This window comes from Vespa velutina, chromosome 7, assembly GCF_912470025.1.
Source record: "Vespa velutina chromosome 7, iVesVel2.1, whole genome shotgun sequence".
Lineage (NCBI taxonomy): Eukaryota > Metazoa > Arthropoda > Insecta > Hymenoptera > Vespidae > Vespa > Vespa velutina.
In genome coordinates this window covers 7,495,079-7,519,078 of record NC_062194.1, presented here as the reverse complement: position 1 = coordinate 7,519,078, position 24,000 = coordinate 7,495,079, and the positions used below count along the sequence as shown (strand labels likewise).

At 29.7% G+C, this 24,000-nt stretch overlaps 1 protein-coding gene across 12 annotated transcripts in view; it reads right to left on the bottom strand.

The window, feature by feature from the left end:
* Positions 1 to 24,000, bottom strand: part of LOC124950753 (serine/threonine-protein kinase BRSK2) — a 50,557-nt gene that overhangs the window by 18,067 nt on the left and 8,490 nt on the right. For 11 of the 12 annotated variants that reach the window (XR_007101427.1, XM_047497980.1, XM_047497974.1 and 8 more), the window contains exons 2-11: positions 13,743 to 13,923; positions 13,353 to 13,493; positions 10,547 to 10,697; positions 10,169 to 10,384; positions 9,303 to 9,502; positions 8,585 to 8,815; positions 5,632 to 5,918; positions 1,393 to 1,556; positions 1,124 to 1,276; positions 790 to 964 (exon numbers count right to left, since the gene is read on the bottom strand). Coding sequence is in view for 11 of the 12 variants with exons in the window: in XM_047497980.1 (XP_047353936.1) it covers positions 790 to 964; positions 1,124 to 1,276; positions 1,393 to 1,556; positions 5,632 to 5,918; positions 8,585 to 8,815; positions 9,303 to 9,502; positions 10,169 to 10,384; positions 10,547 to 10,697; positions 13,353 to 13,493; positions 13,743 to 13,923 (1,899 nt within the window). In the remaining variant the exon portion in view is untranslated. The remainder of the gene's footprint in view (positions 1 to 789; positions 965 to 1,123; positions 1,277 to 1,392; positions 1,557 to 5,631; positions 5,919 to 8,584; positions 8,816 to 9,302; positions 9,503 to 10,168; positions 10,385 to 10,546; positions 10,698 to 13,352; positions 13,494 to 13,742; positions 13,924 to 24,000) is intronic. The other variant, XM_047497972.1, reaches the window with a different exon arrangement.

Below are 24,000 nucleotides of genomic sequence, written 5' to 3'. Positions count from 1 at the left end.
AAACGTAATATATAGAAATTGTTTAAATAATCGTAAATTTTGAATAAAATTGTTAGAAAAGGAGGGAAAAGGGGTGCAGTCGCATTTTTCTTTCTTCTTTTTCTTTCTTTCTTTCTTTCTTTTCTTTTTCGTCTCTTTGTTTTTCTCTTGAATATCGAAGACATCATCGAATCAGTGTTTCCAAACGTTAACAAAGGTATAGAAAGTAAGATGTGAGGTAACGTATACCTTCCTTAGTTCTTTCGTCCGTAAAATATACGTAGATAAGATTTAACGCGGTATGGAGAAGGCGTACGTGCCAAGGTAACATCGATCTAGTTGCGCTTGGATGGCTGCCAAATGCCAAACGCCAAACCACCTCTCTCTCTCTCTCTCTCTCTCTCTCTCTCTCTCTATCTCTATCTCTATCACTATTCCTATCTTTATCTTTCCATCTTTCTTTCTCTTTTTCGGTTTACGGTGTCTACAGTCAGACTTTGAAAGGGCTTTGTACCTTCGGTTTTGTCATTCGCTTAGCCGCATCTTTTATTCGGTATAAACTCGTGACAAGGATATATACGAGAGAGAGAGAGAGAGAGAGAGAGAGAGAGAGAGAGAGAGAGAGAGAGAGAGAGAGAGAGAGAGAGAGAGAGAGAGAGAGATTCGAAGAAACGTTTTTGTTCGTTTGCATTTGAAAAAAAGAAAGAAGGAATAAAAAGAGAGAAGAAAATACGTGAGGTGGTTATAATCGAGTGATGGAGATCAATGATATAAGGAAGGGAAAAAACAAGTAAGATATTTAATATTTACCACTTAATAACGTAAAAGTAATGGCGAATAATGGCTCGTTAGACTGCTTCGTAATACCACTTATGTCAACTTGAAATCGGACCTGCCTTTGAAACATGGCCGGTGCCGTGCTACCCTTTTTATATTCTACTCTGAACGACATCGGTGAAATCACACTGTGCGATAGTTCGGCTATCTGTAAATCGATATATATATATATATATATATATATATATATATATATATATGTGATAAAAATAAAATTTAACAGATGAAAATTTGACGAGATAATATTAAATGTACGATTGAATTATAACATGTATGTATAATAATTATGTATATATATTATGCTTACCGACAAAAAAGCGTGAATTAAATCGGCTTTCACGCTGGCCAATTGTTTTCCTTTAACGAGAACTGTAAATGTTTCGTCTTTTTCGGTCGTCATTAAACTACCAAACCATGATCTTTTTGTTAATTCCGGGGATGATTCCGGTGTTAGGTGTACCTTAGAAAAGAAAGATAAAAATTCGAATGCAATTTTGTGTCGATGGAATTCAAAAGGACAGAATCGAATTGGAATCGATAAACGAGAAACGTTCTGCAAATTCGTAAATTTCTTACCTCTTCCGTACTGGTGAGTAATTTACGACGATGGAATCTGGGACTACCCAGGAAGGAATTCTTCAATGTGGTCAATCGAGATCTCCAATGGTAAGCGCCGGAACCTGCGCCAGTGTGTGGCGAGCCTGGCGGTGTAACACCGACTGCGACCACTGTAAAACGAACTGAATTTCATCGATGCGTTTTGTGCCACCTCGATATATCGTATACCTATTGCAACGCGAGGGAATTCCTTTTTTTTTTTTATTTTATTTCCTTCCTTCCCCTCCCCCGCCCTCCCTCCATTAATCTGTTAAACTGGATGGGAGATTTTTAAGGGTCGTACGCGTGGATATACACGTCAGTATGAAATTTATTTCGATCGATTCAAAATCAAATTCTACGCGGACCGAAAGATATAAATAACCTTAGGGTAAATTAATTTTATTTTCAACAGAAGTGAAAAGAAGAATGAACAATTTGTTTCTTATTTTTCTTTTTTTCTTTTTATTTTTTTTTAATTTTCTTTTTTTTTTTTTTTTTTTTTTTTTTATTATTACGAAAGTAACCCGAAAAATGAGTCTAGATAATTCATCTTTTTCTTTTTCGATTAACAAATTAATCTAACGATTTCAAATATTTTTAATATTCTTTCGTTGATGTATGATTCATAATAACATATAAAAACAAGAGGAAAGTCTTGACACGGAAAAAAAAAGAAAAAAAGAAAAGATAAATATGTAAACGAATTCTATATTTTCTTTCTTTTTTTTTTTCGTCAATACTATCCCTGACTCGTTCGAAATGTTCTCCCCAGTTCATTATTATTAATTGTGTCGGTAATTACAAAGTTGACCTCTACCTTCTATTCTGACTCTACCTTCGTGATAATATGGAACCATTAAAAAATATATATGTATACATATATATGAATAGATGTATGCGACTTTGATACTACCTATTACTTTTTTAATTACTCGATTATGAATCGATTTATGACGTTCTATATCATGATAAAAAATATAAATTTTCTTTCTTTACTTTGTTAAATATTTAAGAAATTCCCATTTACGTCGCAATATTTTTTTTATTTTTACGTATAAATAATTCGTTGTATAGTTTTCTATGTGACAAAATTTTGCTCGTAGAAATGGTTTACATAGATCGTAAATTCTGTCGATGCGAGCAAATAATATCAAAGAATATATTCAACTTTTACGAGGATAATTTTTTTCTTTAACGTTGACAGTTTCATCGTATTATAAATATCTATATATTTATATTTATATATATATATATATATATATATATATATATATAAACCATACGTACATATGTACGTATATATATATATATCTTCTTCTTCTTCTTTTTCTTATACTGTTCGCTATACATCCCTTTAACGACGATTTCTCGTGCAGTATTCTCTCGTTAGAGAGAATCCACGCTTCACAGAGGTCACCTGCATATTTTAAAGCGTCTCCGCCCCGCTCAAAAAGATAAAGCATGGTACTCAGACGACGACGAGGGTACTAATGCCCTCGGCACGGACTTTGTTCGGACTCCGTGCAAACACTTCGGATGGCCGCGATTCGTCGAGTTGAAGCATTTCGCAGTATCATTGTCCAACGACGACGATTTTTCTTTCTCTATGATTTTATCCCTTTCCCAGCTAAGATCATTTTTACATAATCTTTGATTCCATTTATCTCCTCCCTCAATCCCACTCGTGAAACTCGTTACCGTTCGTTAAGCTCGATAAATGTGTTATAATTAAATGTGTTCGTTTCGTACTTATTCCTTTTTCTTTCTTTTTTTCTTTTTTTTTTCTAAAAATAACTTTATAATACGCAAAAAAGAAAAAAAGAAAAAGAAGAAGAAAAATTAATATAATTATAACAAATAAGTAAAAAATATACATGTTCTATTAATGATTATTTATAATTAAAAATTCATTTGTCATTTTGATAATTGTTTTTACTTGACAAAAGATGCATCAATTAAATTCATTATAGTATAGTCATATAGAAAATAAATAAATATTTTCAAATTGCGAATTGAAAATTTTTACGGTGTAAAAAATATGTTTTGAATTAAAAAAAAAATATTAATATAATGTTTATATATATATATATTTATTTATTTATTTGTTATATTATTAAAATAAATAATTTCACGTTACGAAGTTTATATACGTATATATATACCTATATATCGTTATATATACATTTTAATATATATATATATATATATATATATATATATATATATATATATATATATATATATATATATATATATATATATATATATATATATATATATATATATATATATTATTTTTCAGAAACATTATCGTAATTGATGTCGTCATCGCGGTAGGATCCATTTAAACATTGACACGCGATCTCGAGACGATAAACACAGGGAACTCTGACGTAATTCGATAGCCTTAGTCTGTGAGATTAGTCGGCTATGAGAAACGACTAATGTTCTTTATAGAGTATTATCGGAATCACTTTGGTATTATACTTACTAAACAGCTTTTAGAATTTTAAATTATACCTATGTGTGTATGTGATAGGAATAAATATGGAATGGCAATAATTGATGATACTTGTATGTTAAAACGTTATTAGTTAAGTGATTTGAATATGACAATACTTTTAAGATTAATCCTTTTGTATATACGGATTGATATTAAAAAAAGTTTCATGATTTTATGTGCACAAATATTTCAAGAGTATGAAATATAAAATAACCGACCGATCAATTAAACCTTAAGTTTGGTGATTTTTAATTTTTCTTATCGAACGAAACTGCATTTTTTTTCTATTTTAATTAATTAAATATTTTAAACAAATTATATTGAAAATTAATTATTGAATATATCTTAATAATTAATAGTTTTCTATATTTATATATATTTATATTTATATATATAATTTATTTATATGTAGTTTTATATATATTATATATATAATATTATATAGAAAACTATGTAATATATATATTTTTTGTCTTATTACTTCTAACAAAGAAGATATTCAATCAGTTTTTAAATTATAATCAACCTGTGTATACGATCGATCTTCCTATATACCGTACCTTCTATGCGATATACGAGAACAGGAAACGGAAAGTCAGGAAAATTACATTTTCGGAAGGACTTGAAGTGACACATGAAATGTTACTGCGATTGACGGTTTCTCGATGAAGGCTACCAAAGTGAAGAGAGAGGGAGAGAGAGAGAGAGAGAGAGAGAGAGAGAGAGAGAGAGAGAGAGAATCTCGAGAGAGAGAAGGATATATATACACCTACAGATATATATATATATCTACATACACACGCAGACATATATATCGTTATTGCATTTGATCGTCTGGCTCGGAGAATTAGCCATTTAGCGAGTTATTATCGATTAGATGAATTTCAAAATAAGACTTGAATGGGCAAGGATGAGAAGGATCGCTCTCTCTCTCTCTCTCTCTCTCTCTCTCTCTCTCTCTCTCTCTTTCCCTCTCTCCTCACTCACTATCTCTTTTTCTCATTCTATCTTTCTCTTTCACACACATGGTTTCGGTTAAAGCGATGTCTGGCGCAGATATCAATTCGATTATAGAAACTCGTTTGCGTCGTCGCTGCCAAAGCAATGTATTTGCCTTTGCCCGATGATACTTTTTTATATCGTCTATCAGGAGGAATACGTACTACGTCGGAAGTTTTCGATTAATCGATCCTAGTGGAAACTTACCCTTATATTGGTAAAGTTTATGTTATCTGTGTTATAAAATTGCAAAATAGATGCTCGGAGGAATGATCGATCGATCGAAATTCATAACATATACTCTGATTTATTCATGATATCGTTCAAAGTCACTTTGTATTCCTTTTCTAAGATTGTTTGATGGGTATTCTTGATGGAACGACTACGCCATATTTACTTTATCTCTTCTTTTTTTTTTTTTTATTTTATTTTTTTATTTTTTTTATTTTTGTATCCTTTATTTTCTTCTTTGTTCTTTGCCACGGATCGTTTATACAAAAGTAGCTTCAAAAGAATAAGAATAAGAAGAAGAAGAAGAAGAAGAACAAGAAGAAGGTTTTCATCGTGTAAGAAAACTTGTTAAGAATTTCAATGTATATTACACACAGAGAGTACAGACAAATGAGCTTAGTAAAAGCAAATTGGATTTCTATAGAAAAAGAGAGAGATAGAGATAGAGAGAGAGAGAGAGAGAGAGAGAAAAAGGGACTCACCGGGTTGAACATCGTTCAATTCGATCCCTACGTTGGTCAGGGCCGGCGTTGGAGTTGGCACCCCTTGACTTGGAGGAGTACCATTTCCACCAGTAGTGGTTACAGCCGAAAGTCGATGCGGACTACCCGTTTGACTTATGTGAGAGGTTGGCACCGATCTGTGCGGACTTAGAAGACCTGGCACGTTCGGTACGTGTAATGGTGAACCACCAGGTGTCGATGCGTGCGAGTGAGATGCGTGCGTATGACATCCGGTACTGGGTGAACGTCGTGGGTGATGCCTCGCACTGAAATGGTAAATGCGTCGTTAATCTTATTTATATGACCTTTCGAAATATCCGTGTTATTTATAACGACATCGATGTCTACGAGAAGATAGACATGTGTAATTTTATTTCGATGAAATAAAGTGACCTTTTAAGGTAAAAGATTTTCCCTGGTTTCTTTTTGTTTACTTTTTTTTTTTCCCCCTACTTTTCTCTTGTTTGTAATTATTAACGTGAATAAATAATTACGATAAATCTAATGTATATAATTATTAATGATAAAAAAAAGAAAAATATAATAAATCGAAATGATATTTAAAATATAGATATCTGTATATGATTTAGATTATTTAATCGTTCATATATAAGTATATAACAGTGTAATTATTGAAATTATCTAAGTATTGAATCGATTGATCATTTATGTTAATAATTATTATAACAAGTAATGATACGTGGTGGTACCTTGAGAAGAAAGAGAAGGAGAAAAAAAAGAAAAAGAAAATAAATATATAACTTCTTAAGTTGCTTTTACATGATCAATTGGGTCATATCTTATCATTAAATCAAGTTTACATGATCATGAGAATTCGATATTATAACATATAAGGGAAGTAAAAAGGGAATGAATAATAAGTCATTTGAAGAAGCTCGTGGATATGTGTGTTCTTGCTAATCGTCCGTATAAAACTTACACGGCTTGCTGAACGCGCGAGGATACGAAAAGGAAAATAAAGAAAACAATGAAAAAAGAAAAGTAAAAGGAAAAGAGAAAGAGAGAGAGAGAGAGAGAGAGAGAGAGAGAGAGAGAGAGAGAGAGAGAGAGAGAGATAAACAAAAGGAAGGAAGAAAGAAAGAGAAAGAAAAAAAAGAAGAAAAGAAAGAAACAGGAAACGCGTGTGATATCGAGCACGCGACACGTCCAAAGGCGTAACAACAAAGTCACGCGATATTGCAGCGTAAAGCTAAGGCCGTGTACGTTTGCTTTTTCGCTTCGAGCGATTAAACGTCGGTCTGATGTCCGTAAGCTTTTACGTTTTCCTTCCTGATAATTACGGTAATGTCCATTATAGTTTTTAGTAAGCGTGGCTCGGTAAGAAAAAAATTTTTCTAAAATCGATTAGCTTTTGGGAAAGAAGAAGAAGAAGAAGAAAAAAAAAAACGAACAAAAAGAAATTGATTGCAACGAAAAAAGAAAAGAAAAAAAAAGAAAAATTATAGCGATCAGGCATATAGACGATCATATTTTATTTGTTTCTTTTTCCATTTTATATAATATATTTTTTATGCGTTTGTAATGTATAATTTTTTTTTTTTTGTTTGTTTTTAAAATATCAATGTACTTCGCTCGTTCATGATCGAAAATAATTGATTTTGAAATAATATTATACGAGGAGCATTTAATGTACGATGAATGTATGCACAATGAGGATAAGTTTTTCAAGTCAAAATATTATTAGCGAGGAGATAATTATTTCTCATTATTTATTCCAAACTTAATGTTCGCTTTTTCTTCCGTTAAATATTCTATTGAAGTTATGTGCGTTCAACATAAAAAAAAAAGAAATGAAAGAAGAAAAAAAAAAGGCAATAAATTGTAGAGAGGAAATGTAATTACTTCTCGTCATAGCTGATACTCACTTTTTTTGTGATCGAAAATTCATTTGAAATAATGATATTTCATTGAATACAAAAAAAAAAAAAAGGAATAAAAAAGACAAAAGAATTGAAATTCTAGCAAAGTGTAATTATTTATTTTTTTTTTTTTTTGTTCAAAAGAATCAAAGCCAATGCATACTTTTTTTGCTATCGACAATTCGTTTGATATTGTGATATTTCATTGAATACAAAAAAACGAATAATTAATTATAGAAAAAAAAGAAGAAAAAATAAAAGGAAAGAAAATAAGACAAATAAAAAAGGAAAGAAAGAAAGAAAGAAGAAAGATATAGCTGAAAGAAAGAGCTATTATTATAACAAAATATAATAATTGTTCGAGTTTCCTTAAAGCCGAATGTTCACTGTACCGTGATCGAAAAGTGATAGAACCAAGATTTAGGTCAGAGTTGTGATAAGACGTTCGCCGTTGTTAACATTGTTATTTTTCTTCGTTACAAAGAAATATGCCTTGTCATCGTGAATGAAAGCACGAATAAAGGAAAAAAGAAGAAAATAAAGAGAAAGAGAAAGAAAGTAAGAAAGATATAGAAAAAGAATATGTAAAATCATCTTTAATTTGGCTGTTATTTATTCCATCGGTATTTTCAATATATTCTTTTCCTTTCAATATTTTTAAATAAATCTGATCAATATTTATAATAAAATATTAATATCTAATATATAATGACGCAACTTTGATACTTCATTGTTTACTTATCCAAATATACATATATACATATATACATATATATAAGTATATATAGAAGACAAAAAAAGACAAAGAATGATAGTAAAATGGTAATAGAAAATATAATATAATATTTTTAAAAGTGTCAATGCTTTTAACTTGTCCTCAATTGAGAAATTGATTTTGAAATAATTACAGGAAGAACTTTTTAATGTAATATACATGAATATGAAGAGGATAAATTTTTTAAATCAAAATATTATTAATGAGGATATAGTTATTTCTCATTTTTTTTTTTTTTTTCAAAGCCAATAACTCTTTAAAAGTTGTTTAATTTTACCTTGACTGTCTTCTTGGTGTCAAAGGTGAACCATGACTAATTTGTCCAAGATTTAACGCGGTACTGCCGTTAACACGACACGTATCCACTCGTTTTCTTGGTGGATCGGCTTCCAATTGTCCCCCGGATCCTCTTACACCACCTCTCATTACCTCGAGCTCGTCCTCGCATGCTGGCCTCCTTCGTTTTCTTTCGAGCAAGAGAAAGTATATCACTTTCTCCGTGTTATGACTAGAAAAAAAAGGAGGAAAGAAAGAAAAAAACAATCATACAATTGATATCGCGATAAGAGAAGGAAAAGAAAAGAAAAGAAAAGAAAACAAAAAATAAATATATAAAGGAAAGACATGTCCGGGAAAAAATATTCGAAATTCGATCGAATTTGTTATCGAGAGATTGATTAAATAAATCTATCAATAATTCGATTCGATATATTATACTAATCGATCGTATGAATATGAAGAGGATAAGTTTTTAAAATTAGAATATTATTAGCGAGGATATGATCATTTTTTTTTTCTTTTTTTTTTTTTTTTTTTTTTTGTTAAAGCTAATACTCGCTTTTCAAACATTCTATTGAAATTATGCTCATAAATACTGATCATTTGTTTTACAAAATACTTACGATTAATAAAATAATATTGATTGAACGTATAATAATCTAATTGTTATACTTCTCTATATTAATCTTTTATAATTCCTTTCGAAAATCTCTTACTTCGGGCTAAGAAGTTCTTGAATTAATTTATCGCGTTCTTTGAAACATCCCAAACTGGCGATCGCTTGCAAGACGTCGGGATCGATGGCGTCAACGGACGGAAGAACGTGCGTCTGCACCACGTCCATCATCGATAATTCCAATTCTAATTCTCCTTTCCCCGCCGCCGTCACCCACAGGTGCCTGTTTATTTCGGCAAGCTGAAAAATAATATCGTTATGCACGATATTATATGAATATTATAAAAATATTCAAAATATTAAATTAAAAGATTAAATTAAAAGATTAAGAAATTAAAAAGATTAAATTAAAAAGAAGATATAAAATCAAAAAGAACAAAAAGGGATAATACGTTGCATACTTATAGATATGTATTATATCCGTACTATACATAATTATAAATTTATTATAACATATATAGTATACATATAATATATATTTATTTTTATATTTATAATACACTTGGGGATGTATATATATATATATATATATATTTCTTTTTTTATACATTTAGTATACGTAGGGTACATATATTTATTTTATTATTTTATTTTATGCAATACATATTTTATTTTATGTGCATTTTCACGTAGAATGCAGATATTTATTTTATATCTACGATGTATGTACGTGGAGTATATTATACTTTATTATATTTCTTGTGCTTAATTTGAACGATTGATAAATTAAAACAAAATAGAAAAAACTAGAGAATGTCGAAAAAAAAAAGAAAATAGAAAAAATAAAGTATTAGGAACACGATCGTATGTTACAGTAAATGGAATAGGTGTGATGAAGGAGGGAAAAGGGGAGGGGAATGCGAGGGGAAGAGAGAAATTCGATTTGCTATTGTGTAAGTAGCTTACCGTTAATCTTTTGTCCGGATCAACCTCTATCATTCCTCGAAGTAGATTCTGGCATTCCGGTGGTACGAAGTGTGGTATGTAAAACACTCCGCGTTTAACTTTCTCTAATAATTTTCTTAGATTATCGTCGTCGAAGGGTAAAGCTCCAACTAAAAGTGCATAAAGTATAACACCGCATGACCATACATCTGCTTTTCTACCATCGTATTTTTCTCCCTGTAATGAATGAAAGAATGAGTTTTTCTTATTTTTCATTCTTTTTTATTTTATTTTTTTTTTTTATTTTTTTTTATTGTTGTTGTTGTTTTTGTTTTATTACGAAAGAATCGTTTGTCAAAATGAGAATATATTATCATACGATCATATTAAAAAACTAACTCTGATCACTTCCGGACAGGCATAATGGGGCGAGCCACAGCTTGTTTCCAACATTGAACCCGCTGGCTGCAACGACGCCATCCCAAAATCCGCTATCTTAATATTGTTCTTCTCATCCAATAACAAATTTTCAGGCTTTAAATCTCTATGACTGAAAAAAATAAAATAACAATGGCCACCTTAGATTTAGCCTTGTGTTAAATTCAACAAACGATTGATATAAGTTTAAATATGTATTTATAATCCTAGTTGTTTGCGCATACCTCAAAGTAATTTCGAAGTTGTGCACTTTGGGATGCGCTATACATCCCAGCAGGCACTTTGAACAGCTATTGTCATTTATAATATAGAATGAATAATTTTGACTCCAAACAAAATACTGTAATATTCTTTGTACCCTCGGAAATAATAATCCGATAGGTTTGAAAACGCATTTGCGTTATAAAAAAAAAAAAAAAAAAAAAAAAAAAAAAAAAATAAAAAAACAAAAATTCATGAAATCACGTAATGTTTTAATTTAGCTCAAAGTTGATCTGAGGTATTCTACGCCCCATTATATTCTCGATCGAGTGAACCAATCTTACGAAGGTGTCCTCTCCTCTTTTTCCTCCTCTTTCTCCTCCTTTTTGTCCTACCTCTCGTCTATAAATTAGGTCTACCATCGCGAAGAGAAAATTTATTCGATTGAACTCCAGTTTTCCCGATACTCTTTGCCAACTAGGCCTTTTCGAACTTCACTCTCATCGTCTGCCCTTTGTTTTGTTTCCTTTTACAATTCCTTCCATCTCCTAACTCCCACTTCTTTCCTCTCCCTCTCCCTCCCTTCTATGTCCCCGCTAAACACTAAGAACGAATCCTTAACCCAATTCGTAGAATTCATATAGTAGACTCATATAGACGACAGTCGTGTCAGTTAGTCTTTATGCCTGACGTAAGAATATTACGTATCTATGTGCGAATGAAATGTCGGATTCTTAAGTGAATATATTAAACTGCATATCTTTTTCCAAAAGCTGTTTATTTAATCAAAATATGCTCCATTTACTTCAATACACTTTTCCCAACGAGATTTTAATGTATAGATGCCTGTCTTGAAGAAATTCTGATCTTTAGAATCAATGAACTCTGATATGGCATTTTTCAGACTGTCTTCATTTTCGTACTGTTTAGCCCATAAAAACAGTTCTAAATGATTAAATAAATGAAAGTCAGTTGGCGAAAGATCCGGTGAATAGGATGGGTGCTGCAAAATTTCATATTTTAATTCATTTAATTTCGCAATTGTTTTGTACGGTGTATGCGGCCGAGCGTTGTCGTGGAGAAGTATTGGGCCATGCAGATTAACAAGTGATGAGCGTATAATTTTCAATTTTTCATGCATTTCTTCAATGTACTGGCAATACTTTTCGATTGTAATTGTCATTCCAGTTCGAAGGAATGAGTAGTGTATTACTCTACAGTCACATTCTACCAAACTGTGATTAAATTATTCCGTGGATGAAGTGATGGCCGTGGAGTATGAGCACAAGCCTCATCCCTATTAAACCACTGAGCACACCTTTTCCTATTGTCGTAAAGAACCCATTTTTCATCACAAGTAATGATTCGATCGAAAAATGGATCTCAATTAAATCGGGTTAGCAATGATGAGCATACGTTCAAGCGATCCAGCTTATTTCGCTCGGTTAATTCGTGCGGTATCCACTTATCCATTTTTTTTCAACTTGTCAATTTCAGAAAGATGTCACAATATTGTTGTATGGTCAACTTCCATTCTGGCAGCAAGTTCCCTTCAAGGAACAGTTGGATTCGTTTCCATCAATGCTTTCAGAGCATCATTTTTCACAGACATTTCGGGTCTTCCACGCGGTTCATTTTGCAGGGAAAAATCACCAGACCGAAATTTTTCAAACCAATGCTGTACTTTTCGATCGTTCACAGTATTCTCCCCAAACGACTGGTTTATATTGCGTGCAACTTTTGCAGTATTATTACCAAGTTTATATTCATATAAGAAAATTACACGAATATCGGTTGAATTCATATCGATGCAAAATTTAAAGCAAATAACAAAAGGGAACATTTTTGAGAAAATCTTCTTTAGTAAAATGTGACTCTGGCAATGGACAGTACGATTATAAACCAGGTTATGTCAAAAACAAAAGCATAACAAAAACAGGGAAACAAACGTTCACATTTAAAAAAAATTCGACATTTCATACGCACCAACGTAATACTTTAAATAGATTTCTTAATAAAATGTTATTATAATATGAGGTATAGGGGGATGGAGAAAGACGGTTTGTAAATTGTATTTACGTTTTACGGATATCCATAGATATTGATATCTAATAAAGTTTTTCTATTTGCATTATTTTACATTTCAGAATTATTAAATAATAACAAATCGAACGAATAACAATCGAACGTTGTTAATGAGAACAATGCCATAAGATTTCGATCATTTGTATCGAGAAAAACTTTTGTGATAAATATTTTTCTTCACATTGAAGAGAATATGAGAAATTTATGATATATCGAATTTGTTTGTTTTTTTTTTTTTTTTTTTTTTCGAAATCTGTTTTAAAATCTTCGTTCAACGGATATAAAAATCAAGAAGTTTTCATAGGTATAATGGAATTTCGATATTTTTTTTATAATATGAAAAATATAACGGATTTTTTGTGGAAAAATAATTTTCATTCTAGCTTATATCTCAGTCACATTCGTATCGATCATATCGTTCAAGTATGTTGCAATATTATCATATGAAAAAATAAAAAAATAAAAACATGGCTTAACTTACCATATGCTATGGCTATGACAAAAGTCTAATGCGGAAATGATTTGTCGAAAAAATCTTCTGGCCTCTTTTGGCGTTAATCTGCCCTTCTTAACCAGATAATCGAAGAGCTCTCCACCTGAGACGTGTTCCAGAACGAGGTATCTATCGTATATAGAGAAAAGAATGAAGAAAATAAAAAAAAAAAGAAGGACAAAAAAGACATACAAAAAGATAGACGTAAGGAGGTCAACGAACTGTATCAAATTGAATTAATCGTTCGATCGTTTTTTTCGTCTCTCTTGAATTAAAATGTCTCGACTTGACGAAATAAAACAAATCGATCGAAGATTATTAAATTATAAGCTTTTTAAAAAAAGAAAAGAAAAATAGGAAGAAAAGTCATTTACTCACAGATATTTCTTATTCTCGTAAACGTCCGAAAGGCCGAGAACATGGGGATGATCTATCAGCTTCATAATGGCGATCTCGCGTTCAACTTTCATCAACACGGACTCCGACAATTTTTCGCGGTTGATGATCTTGATCGCCACCTTCTTGCCCAACACGCAGTGGACGCCCAGTTTGACCAATCCTTAAAAAGAAGAAAAAAAAAAGAAATAATAAAAAAATAAAGAACACAAAATATACCTTTAGTATGCATGTATAGTGATCATAAAAAAGTGATAACATATGATCTATTCTTTTTTTCTTTTTTTTTTTTATAAATTTTTAAACAAAAATTATATTATTCTAATTTCTTTATTATATTATTATTATTATTATATACTATTATTTTGTGTGTATGTATGTGCGTAAATATACACACATACTAACAATAAATACATACTTATACTATACTAATGATATGACAATATATTAGTATAATATTGTGATATGTAAGAGTATACTATAGTGTATAGTAATATACTATATGTATATTATATATTAGTATAATATAGTATACTATATTATATTTACTTGAGTATATTAATTATATAGAGTATAGTATATTATAATCTAGTTTAATTAAAGCTAATAAATATTGAAATGGTGATAATAAAACGATTAGATTATTATCATTTTCATTTTAACGAAATTTTATACTACTAATTATAAATTAAACGCTGTATTATTATAAGTAATAAATATTGTTTTCTCCTTTTTCTCTGATTATTCAATGATTTTATCCCCATGTGATAAATGAACATGCGACATTTTTAAAATACATGAACGATCCTAAGTGCTCTCGTGTTTTCATTGAATGGAAAATAAAAAAAAAAAAGAAGAGAAAAAAAAGCTAAATGAAACGTTCGATATTATACGTACTCGAATTTCTCTTAGCCCATTTTACCCTTTGAACCTTTGACTTATTTTTCAAGGAGGGTTCACAATTCCATGTTGTTGGAGATATAAATGCACGTGCGCGCGTGTATATGTGTACACAAAACGTCATCTATGTATATAAACATCCTTCTTCTTCGAATGGTCTCAAGTTTCTACCACTTAAATATTACATAATAACAAAAATTTCGTGAAAAGTTTTCACTAATATATATTCGTCAATTTTTCATAATGCATTCTTTTGTTTCGATACATAGATTAATTATAATATATTTTTTATAGTTATGCAAAATAGTGCATTAAGATTTATATTTGCTTTAATATTTCTTTTTATTTTTTGTTTCTTTTTTCGTGTTCTTCTATGTACTCCACATTTTCTTTATACTATATACTCGTTTATTTTCCCGATTCGAATATTATTTTAGGAACATATTTAACGTCGTTCACAATATCATCTAATCAAATTTTTTCAAATTAAAATTTTGTGATGCTACTGATTAATTTTTTTTTTTTCTTTTTTCTTTTTTTTGTTTCCTTCTTTTTTCTATATATCCCTCTGACTAAATTTAATCTTTTATTTCTATACTTTTGGAAAACGTGAAAGATCAATGTGTATTTATATACAATGATATTACATAATTTATTATCAATTAAGATAATATAGTATCAATTATAGTTATCGTATTAGTATCATTTTGCTTGATTTAATAACGAATAAAAAATATCTATAAATTTTATGGTATAGAATAACGTATATTTAATATATATTATAATTTAATATATATTATATTCAATTAAATATATGTATAATATTATTAGAAAAAAGAATAAAAATTAAACGTTTACGTTAAAAATTCATAATTATTTTGAAACATTAATATTAATACGATATACTTTACATCATCGTTAAATATTCAACGAGGCAATTATCTCCTTTTTGTTTTTTTATCATTCGTCTTCTTTTCCATCAAAGCCTAACGAATTCGATGGCATTCTTGAATGATGCAAATCTTATTATATTCTTTTTCAAATGAAAAAATAATGCTGCCTTTATCTTTCTCTCACTCTCTCACTCTCTCTCCTCCTCTTATTCTCTCTGCTTCTTTCTTTTTCTTAATAAGAAGCACAGATACGATTACGGAAGGAAATAAGAAGATCGAAGAGGAAGATATCGTTTGTAGTTTCCTGCTATCAAGTGTTACACCGTAAAACGTTTGATCAATATAATAGAAGTACAAAGGATAAAAGCGATACCCTCGAAGAAGCTGATAATGTCTAACGAATTGGAAAATTAAATGCTTTAATAGATTTCGATCGAATAAAATCAAAATGGATATTAATACGATATCTTTGAAAATTATTTGTAAATGATACCGTCGTTCAATATATTATAATACTTTCAATTTTCACGATTGTTTTGGATCCTAGTAATTTCTTTAATCGTTAACCTTAAGTAATAAATTCTGAAAAATTACTTTTAAACATGATTTTAATAATAATTTTCGAGTATAATAGCAAACGTCGACAAAATTCTTTCGGATATGTATTTTTAATCATATTTATTTCATTATTATAACATTTTATTCTCATACTCTATATCATTAGCTTTTAAACTTCCATTAAAGAAAATGAAATCTTTTCAATTTACGTTTGAAGTTATGGAAAGTAGTTCGATGGAATTTAAACGATTGGAATTCTTTTATAATCGATTCAAACATTTGGAAATTGTTCACTAATGAATTACAATGAATATTTCAAAAATGATAAATCAACGATTCAACAGCAAAAAACACGATCATTGTTAAGACTCAATCAAGGTTCTAATATCAAGAATTGCTATAGTAATCGCTTTGTACACACACATACATACACACACATACGCACACACACACATTAATATCTCCTCATCAAAGAAGAATCCCCATCCCTTGACCTCGTATATTGAACATATATTATTCTATGGTTGCTATTTATTGAGTCAGTATTTTTAAACATTTGATCATTATTTTATATAAATCTGATCGGTAGATATTTATAATAAAATAATAATATATAATATGCAAGTTATGCAATTCTGACACGTAATTATATAATACCGATCAAAATATTCACATATAGATACATCGATCATTTATTTGACAAAATATTTATATACTTACATATTAATTAATAATAATACTGATCAATGCAAATAGATAGTGTTATTACGCTATCATAAAGAACATATTATTATCATGGACAAATAGTTCGCATAATTCTATGATCAAAAAATCTATATAAACGCTATAAGATTATTTAAAGTATACCGATATTTATAATAAAATTATGAAGAATTGTATTCCTTTTGTGTCTCCATTAATAATCCGTACGAATTAAACGATTAATGTCGACGTTGTACGATGGAATTAAAAAAGAACAAAAAAAATTAAAAAGGATCTAATAATGAAATAAAATGTTCGATTTGTATCGTATTATATTGTTAACACTTGCATTGAAACGTATCGAAATGATTTATAGTCCGAATGACTATTACGTTCTTTTTTTCTCTACTTTTTTGTTTTAGTTTTTTATTTTCTTTTTTCATTGCATCTATATATATATATATATATATATATATATATATATATATATATATATATATATATATATCGTAGTTTCGTTTGATATATGTGGTTCGCTAGAAAGATTTGCATATTTGACGATGACATAGCGTTTCCATTGAATTAATTCGACGCATGGATTTTTATTTAAAAGAGAGAAAGAGTTAGAAATAGAAATAGATAAAGAGATAGAGAGAGAGAGAGAGAGAGAGAAAAAGAGAGAAAAATAAAATCAAATATTTTATTTTTAAGACATCTTGAAATTATGACAGTGATGCCTTGTCAGGTTTTCTCTTTTTTCTCTCTCTTTCTCTCTCTCTCTCTCTCTCTCTCTCTCTCTCTCTCTCTCTCTCTCTCTCTCTTTCTCATATGTGAATCTATTCAGAATCCCTGCGATAAAAATTATATCATTTTTATCGTCGAAATGATGAAAAAATAATTCGTCTAAATCTGATTGATAAAGCATTTCTCATACGTTTAATGATTTTGAAAAAAAGAGAGAGAGAGAGAGAGAGAGAGAGAGAGAGAGAGTGAAATCTCGTATATTTTTAAAGATATTATTCGTTTTGCAATTAAAATAGAAAAAAGGTCTGAATCGTTTTAATGAGAAAAATAACCCCTCTTTTTTTCCTCTCCCTCCCACTTCCCGCCCCTCCCTCCCCCTCTTCCTATTTCTCATTTATGAAAAAATGTTAGCCGTAGAAAAAACGTTAGGCTCATATGCATGTCAAGGAAGGTAAAACGGTAGTCTAGACCGTTTTACGAAACGCATAATTAACCTATGAGGGTACTCTCACTTATGGAATTACTTCTCGTCTGCTCAGAGATACGAACGGGTGAATACTCTCTTTTTTACTCGGCACGAATATACGCAGTGATTTACGTTTGCAAAACTACTCTGATATTTTCTCTCTCTCTCTCTCTCTCTCTCTCTCTCTCTCTCTCTCTCTTGTTCTGTATGTATATAGGAATCTCTATGGGTAAATGTACAGGTATGTGTGTGTATATGTTTGTATAGGTGTGCATGGATTTTGACGATACCGACTTTTGGAAAAACGACAAAAAAAAAAAAAACGAAAAAACGAATGATCACACCTACACATATCCGATTAAATATTATAACAGGAAATGATTTGATTTTTTTCACCTTTCCCCCCCCCCCCCCCCCTTCTGTTTCCTCTCTTTCGTAACGTTTTTTTTTACTCTTTTTTTTTTTATTGTCCATCGTGCATGCTATCGCTATCTATCGATTTTTTTCTTTCTCTTTTTTCTTTTTTTTCTTTTTTTTTTCTTCTTCTTATCAACAAAATACCCACTCGTCGTGCTATATTACGCTATATTCGCTTATAGTCTTGCCACTCGGATCTCCATGTAATTACGATGGTAACCGTGATTTTATACGGTTATACTTAGCGCATAATTGACTTAGCGAGACTTCGAGACAAAGTTCGCGTTGACACTCTCTCTTTCTCTCTCTCTCTCTCTCTCTTTCTATCGTGCACGTTCCCGTGTGAGAAACTCTACAGTATTCCTAATGCATCTTAGCCTTGCATACGATGCAACGACGAAGATTGCCTATTACAGCGGCAATCTGTGATGAAAATGAATAGAATCGAATACGACATTTAACATTGGATTATTATTACTATTAAATGATATATATATATATATATATATATATATATATATATAGAGAGAGAGATCGTTAAGTGAATATAAGTAAATATCCATAAAGAAATATTTCTATATCGCTTTATCGTTTTCTTTTTTATATAATGTTATTTCTCGACAAATCATAGAATGGCGTATTAAGTATGCGAGTTAACAAAGAGGGTTTACATTCTCAAGAAATATGTCGGTCCAAGCGAAGTATCGACATTTTACGACGGTCGATAGAAGTAGAAAGATATATCGTGGTGAAAGGAAGAAAAAAGAAAAAAAAGGAGAAGGAAAAAAGAGAGATAGATGGACAGATAGATAGATAGAGACAAAGAGAGAGAGAGGGAGAGAGAGAAATATATAGAGAAAGAGAGTATCGAAATTGAGATAAAGTAAAATTCATTGAATGTCTTTACTTTTTTCATCGTTTTATCAAAAAATTGAAAAGGAAATAGGCATGACTGACTTTATTTCTTGGATGCATTCTTTCATACTCTTATCATTCTCTACTATTTATTTTCGTGAGAAAATGCGAAGATATCTCCAAAAAAAAAAAAAAAAAAAGAAAAGAAAAGAAAAGAAAAAAGGAGAAATAAAAAAAAGAAAAGAGAGAAAAACGAAGCTGGAAAGTTACAACGAAAATACGGCACGCTCATCGTCGAAACAAAAGGGCGGCTGTAAGTAGTACTTTGTTTCTCCAAAGTAAGTATAGGCTGGTTTCGAAGTGCACGGATGCATCAATGGATACGAAATATCTATCCATCCGACTATGTATATATATATGTATATGTACAGTACCGACTGTGGCATACATAGATGAAATGCGTTCTAATCGAAGATGGATATTTCAAGGGGAGATTTCATCGTACATAACACAGAGCACTAAACCTTCGTACGCTATTCGACTCGTGTAATTTCGATGTGACGGGTGTCGACTGTCCACGCTTCCCGCCAAATTCGAGAGAATTGCATTACTGCCACGCGTACGAACGTTAAAGTGCACTTTCTCTAACGACCTGCATCATGCACAATTCAACCGATATCGGACTACGATAGTATAAATCGTAGTTGTGATTGACTGTCCCGTTTTATATTTATCCGATTTCATGATAGACGTATTACAACACTTAACGATACATTAGCATTAGCACTGATGAATTTTTCATTATACATAATATGTTCGTTATGTGTGTATGCGTATACGTATATATGTACATACTTATTTGAATATACAAAATTTCGTATATTTATCACGTTAATAAATAAAACGTATCCATTTAATGTACTATTATTTTTAAATAATATTTCATAAAAATTTTCATACGTAATAGGTATATATGTACGTTGTCGAAAATAAATATGTACGCGAATATACATATATGCGGGAATACGTGTTCGTACGTTTTTTATAATTGGTATCTACTTAGTTCACAATTATTTTTAAATTAAAATTCTTTTTCTCTTTATATAGATATGTAAAAACATATATAAGTGTTTGATGGTAAAAATATACGCATATGAACGAATATATATATATATGTTATATATAGAATGTTATATATGTTATATATAGAAATACATGGACATATATATATATATATATATCTCTAATAATTACTGTTCATTTCACTGCACAATTATATATGTACATATTTTCCATTTTAAATATTTATCAAATAGAATTTCCTTTTAATTTCTTTTTCTATTTTTATTTATTTTTTATTTATTTCTTTTAGTAAAAAAAAAAAAAAAAGAAAGAAACAAAAAAAAAAAAGATAAATAAAATGGAGAGAACTTTTCAATAAATCGACTATTTACACGTAATACATACGTTAACATGTTATTATGTATTTTTATATATATATATATAGAGATACATAATGCATATATAAATACTGATTTATATATGTCTATGTGCATGTAGCTCGTCGTTGCATAGTCCAGAAAATATGTATAACACCGAGAAGCCCCTGTTAGAAATGTCTCTTGAAAAGTTTCGTACTTAAATCTATGTCATAGCGTCGATTCGCGACGTTCATTCAAATAATTCGTTCTACTCGATGTTTGCTACATTTATAATACTTACGTAGTTATAGATATGCACATATGTATCATACACAAGTATATAAAAACTTAATTCATTTAATATCTTATACTTATACGTTCTTTTACTATTTAATAAAAAAATAATTTTTTTCTTCCTCAGCACACACAGACACACACACACACACACGTGTATATATATATATATACGTCTGTACAAGTTCAATGATTATGTTCTTGACTCATCGTCGAAGAAACACGAAAGTCTCTACGTGTAAGGTTTCAATGATATTTTCTAATCCGATTGAACACCTTTTCTTCGACCGTAATTCAGCTACGTGAATTAGATAACAAAATGAAACACACCAAAATGATTAATCAAATTTTCTAATAATTAACTAATAGAAGACTTATGATGCACGTTTAATGTCGTTTCGTAATTGGACGATTAAATTCGTGAAAAAAAATCAAAAGAAAGAAAAAAAAAGAAAAGAAAAAAAAAAAAATCATAGAACGTAAAAACGTAACATCAACGTGAAAAAATGATTTAAAAGTTCGAGAGTAGTTTTCTCTCGTTTCGAAACTGTTTTATCACGAATCGCAAATAAAAAAATACGTTTTTCTTTTTTATTTATAAATTCTATCAAATTTCGCACTGAAATATGTATTTTCATGTAGTATTTATACAAGTCAATGGACAATTTTTGTGCGGCAATAAAGGTTAATAAATAAATAGAAACAAAAACAAAAAAGAAAAAAAAGAAAAAAAAAAAGAATTAAAAATACAAAAAAGAGATAGAATTATAAAGAAAACTATATACCTTCTCCTCTGTCTGTTTCTGTTTATACTCTCTTGAGAAATTTCGCAAAAATGTGCAAATCTTCATACAAAAACAATTTATAAAATTCCATCTTCTCTCTCTCTCTCTCTCTCTCTCTCTCTCTCTCTCTCTCTTTGTCTCTCTTTATTTCTCTTTCTTTCTCATATCTTCGTCATCATAGACGAGATAGACGACCGCGGAATCGAATTATATCTCGATATTTTCCCTATTACCTACGAGCTTCATCAAATTGTCGCTAGGGCCAATCCGATACAACATTCGACGGTGTTCTCTTTTCCCTTGTTCTAACGAAGTTACATGTAGGTGACGTGCACACTGGAATTACATTAAAAAGGGAGAAAGGGAATAAGGGATAGAGTATATAGGGTGGAGAGGGAATAGAGGAGAAGAGGGATAACAGATGTTTCAAATACGTGTGTATTTATATGTATATAAATATATATATATACAATATATATATATACAATATATACAATATATATATATATATATATATATATATATATATATATATATGTATATATCCACTGTAGAAATAAAATTGCTTTTATATGTGAACACGTACATGCGTTGGAAGTGCATAATATCATTCTAAGGAAATAAAACAAGTTCATAAGTTTGGTCTTATTAAAGTACGAAAACATACTTACATATATGTATGTATAGAAGAAATGGATAAAAGATTTAGAAATGTTTTTGTTATATCGTCTATAGATGCACGTCGGTAAGTACATATACATGTATGTATTGTACATACGTATATATGTATGTATGTATGTATATATGTATCATATATATCTGCAGAAAAATAGAGAGAGAAAGAGAGAGACAGAGAGAAAGAACTAAATCATGTCGTTCGAAAATTCTCGAAGATATTCTTTTTGAAAAAATGTTGGCAATCGAAATAGGTCAAATACAGTTTTTATGCAAAATCTTTGCCAGTAGTACTATAGTTACGTTTATCGTGGAGTAAATCGGAAGAAAAAGAGAATAAGTGAGTGAATGTAAGAGAGAGAGAAAGAGAGAGAGAGAGAAAGAGAGAGAGAGAGGGGGAGGAGGGATATAAGATGCTTCGTTTAGTTTTCTATAAAGATTAGAATGAATATATATATATATATATATATATATATACATAGATAATATATATAATGTATGCATACGTATATATACGTATAAAATATGGAGAAGATATTACAAGATGTTTCAGACTAAACGTGAAATACTTTAATGATAACGTACTCTAGTACGTTTAAACGATGAATGAAAATTCATCTAAACATACGATTTTGATTTCAAGGTAGAATGAATTTGATTTTCAACGTATTATCTTTGTTTTATTTAGTTTTCTTATGATTTTTCTTAAAAACGTTCGGAATGATTTTGTTCGCGTGTTAATATAAAATCTGTAAACAATTCATCAATGAATCTCTGATTATCTTTTCAAATGTCTGGACGTTTCTTGGATTTCCTGAAAAACATACGTTTTATTCTCTCACGAAGATTTTAAACGCTCGTTTCAACAATATTTCGCTCTAAGTTCGTTTGTAACGAAATAATTAATTTTCGATAGAAAGTATTTTGTAAAGTCGAAATCAAAGTCAAATGAAATTTAAAAAGAAATAGTACGTTTATACGAATTCTTTTTCTTTTTCTTTTTCTTTTGTTTAAACGTGCCGGAGTTATCATTAAAATATTTTTTATTTTCTGAAATGTTCTTGTTATATAAAGTAAATTAGGAGAGAAAGAAAGAGAGAGAGAGAGAGAGAGAGAGAGAGAGAGAGAGAGAGAGAGAGAGAGAGAGAGAGAGAGAGAGAGAGAGAAAGAAAGGGAGGGAGATATATATATATATATTATAATTAAATTATAATATAATAATAATTAAATTATAAATATATATATATAATAAAATTTCTTAATATAAATAAATAATTATTAATAAATTAATAAATATTATATTTTTTAATTGAAATAAATATATATATATATATATATATATATATATATATTTCTAATATGTGAATAAAAAAAAGATGAAAGATGTATATATATATATAGGTTGGGGAAAAAGAAATCCATTATTTTTGCGTGAACATCAAGACTTTATTTAACATGTTTTGGATTGTCCGATTTGGGTCAAATAAAAAAAAAAAAAAAATAAAATGGATTTCTTTTTCCCCAATCTAT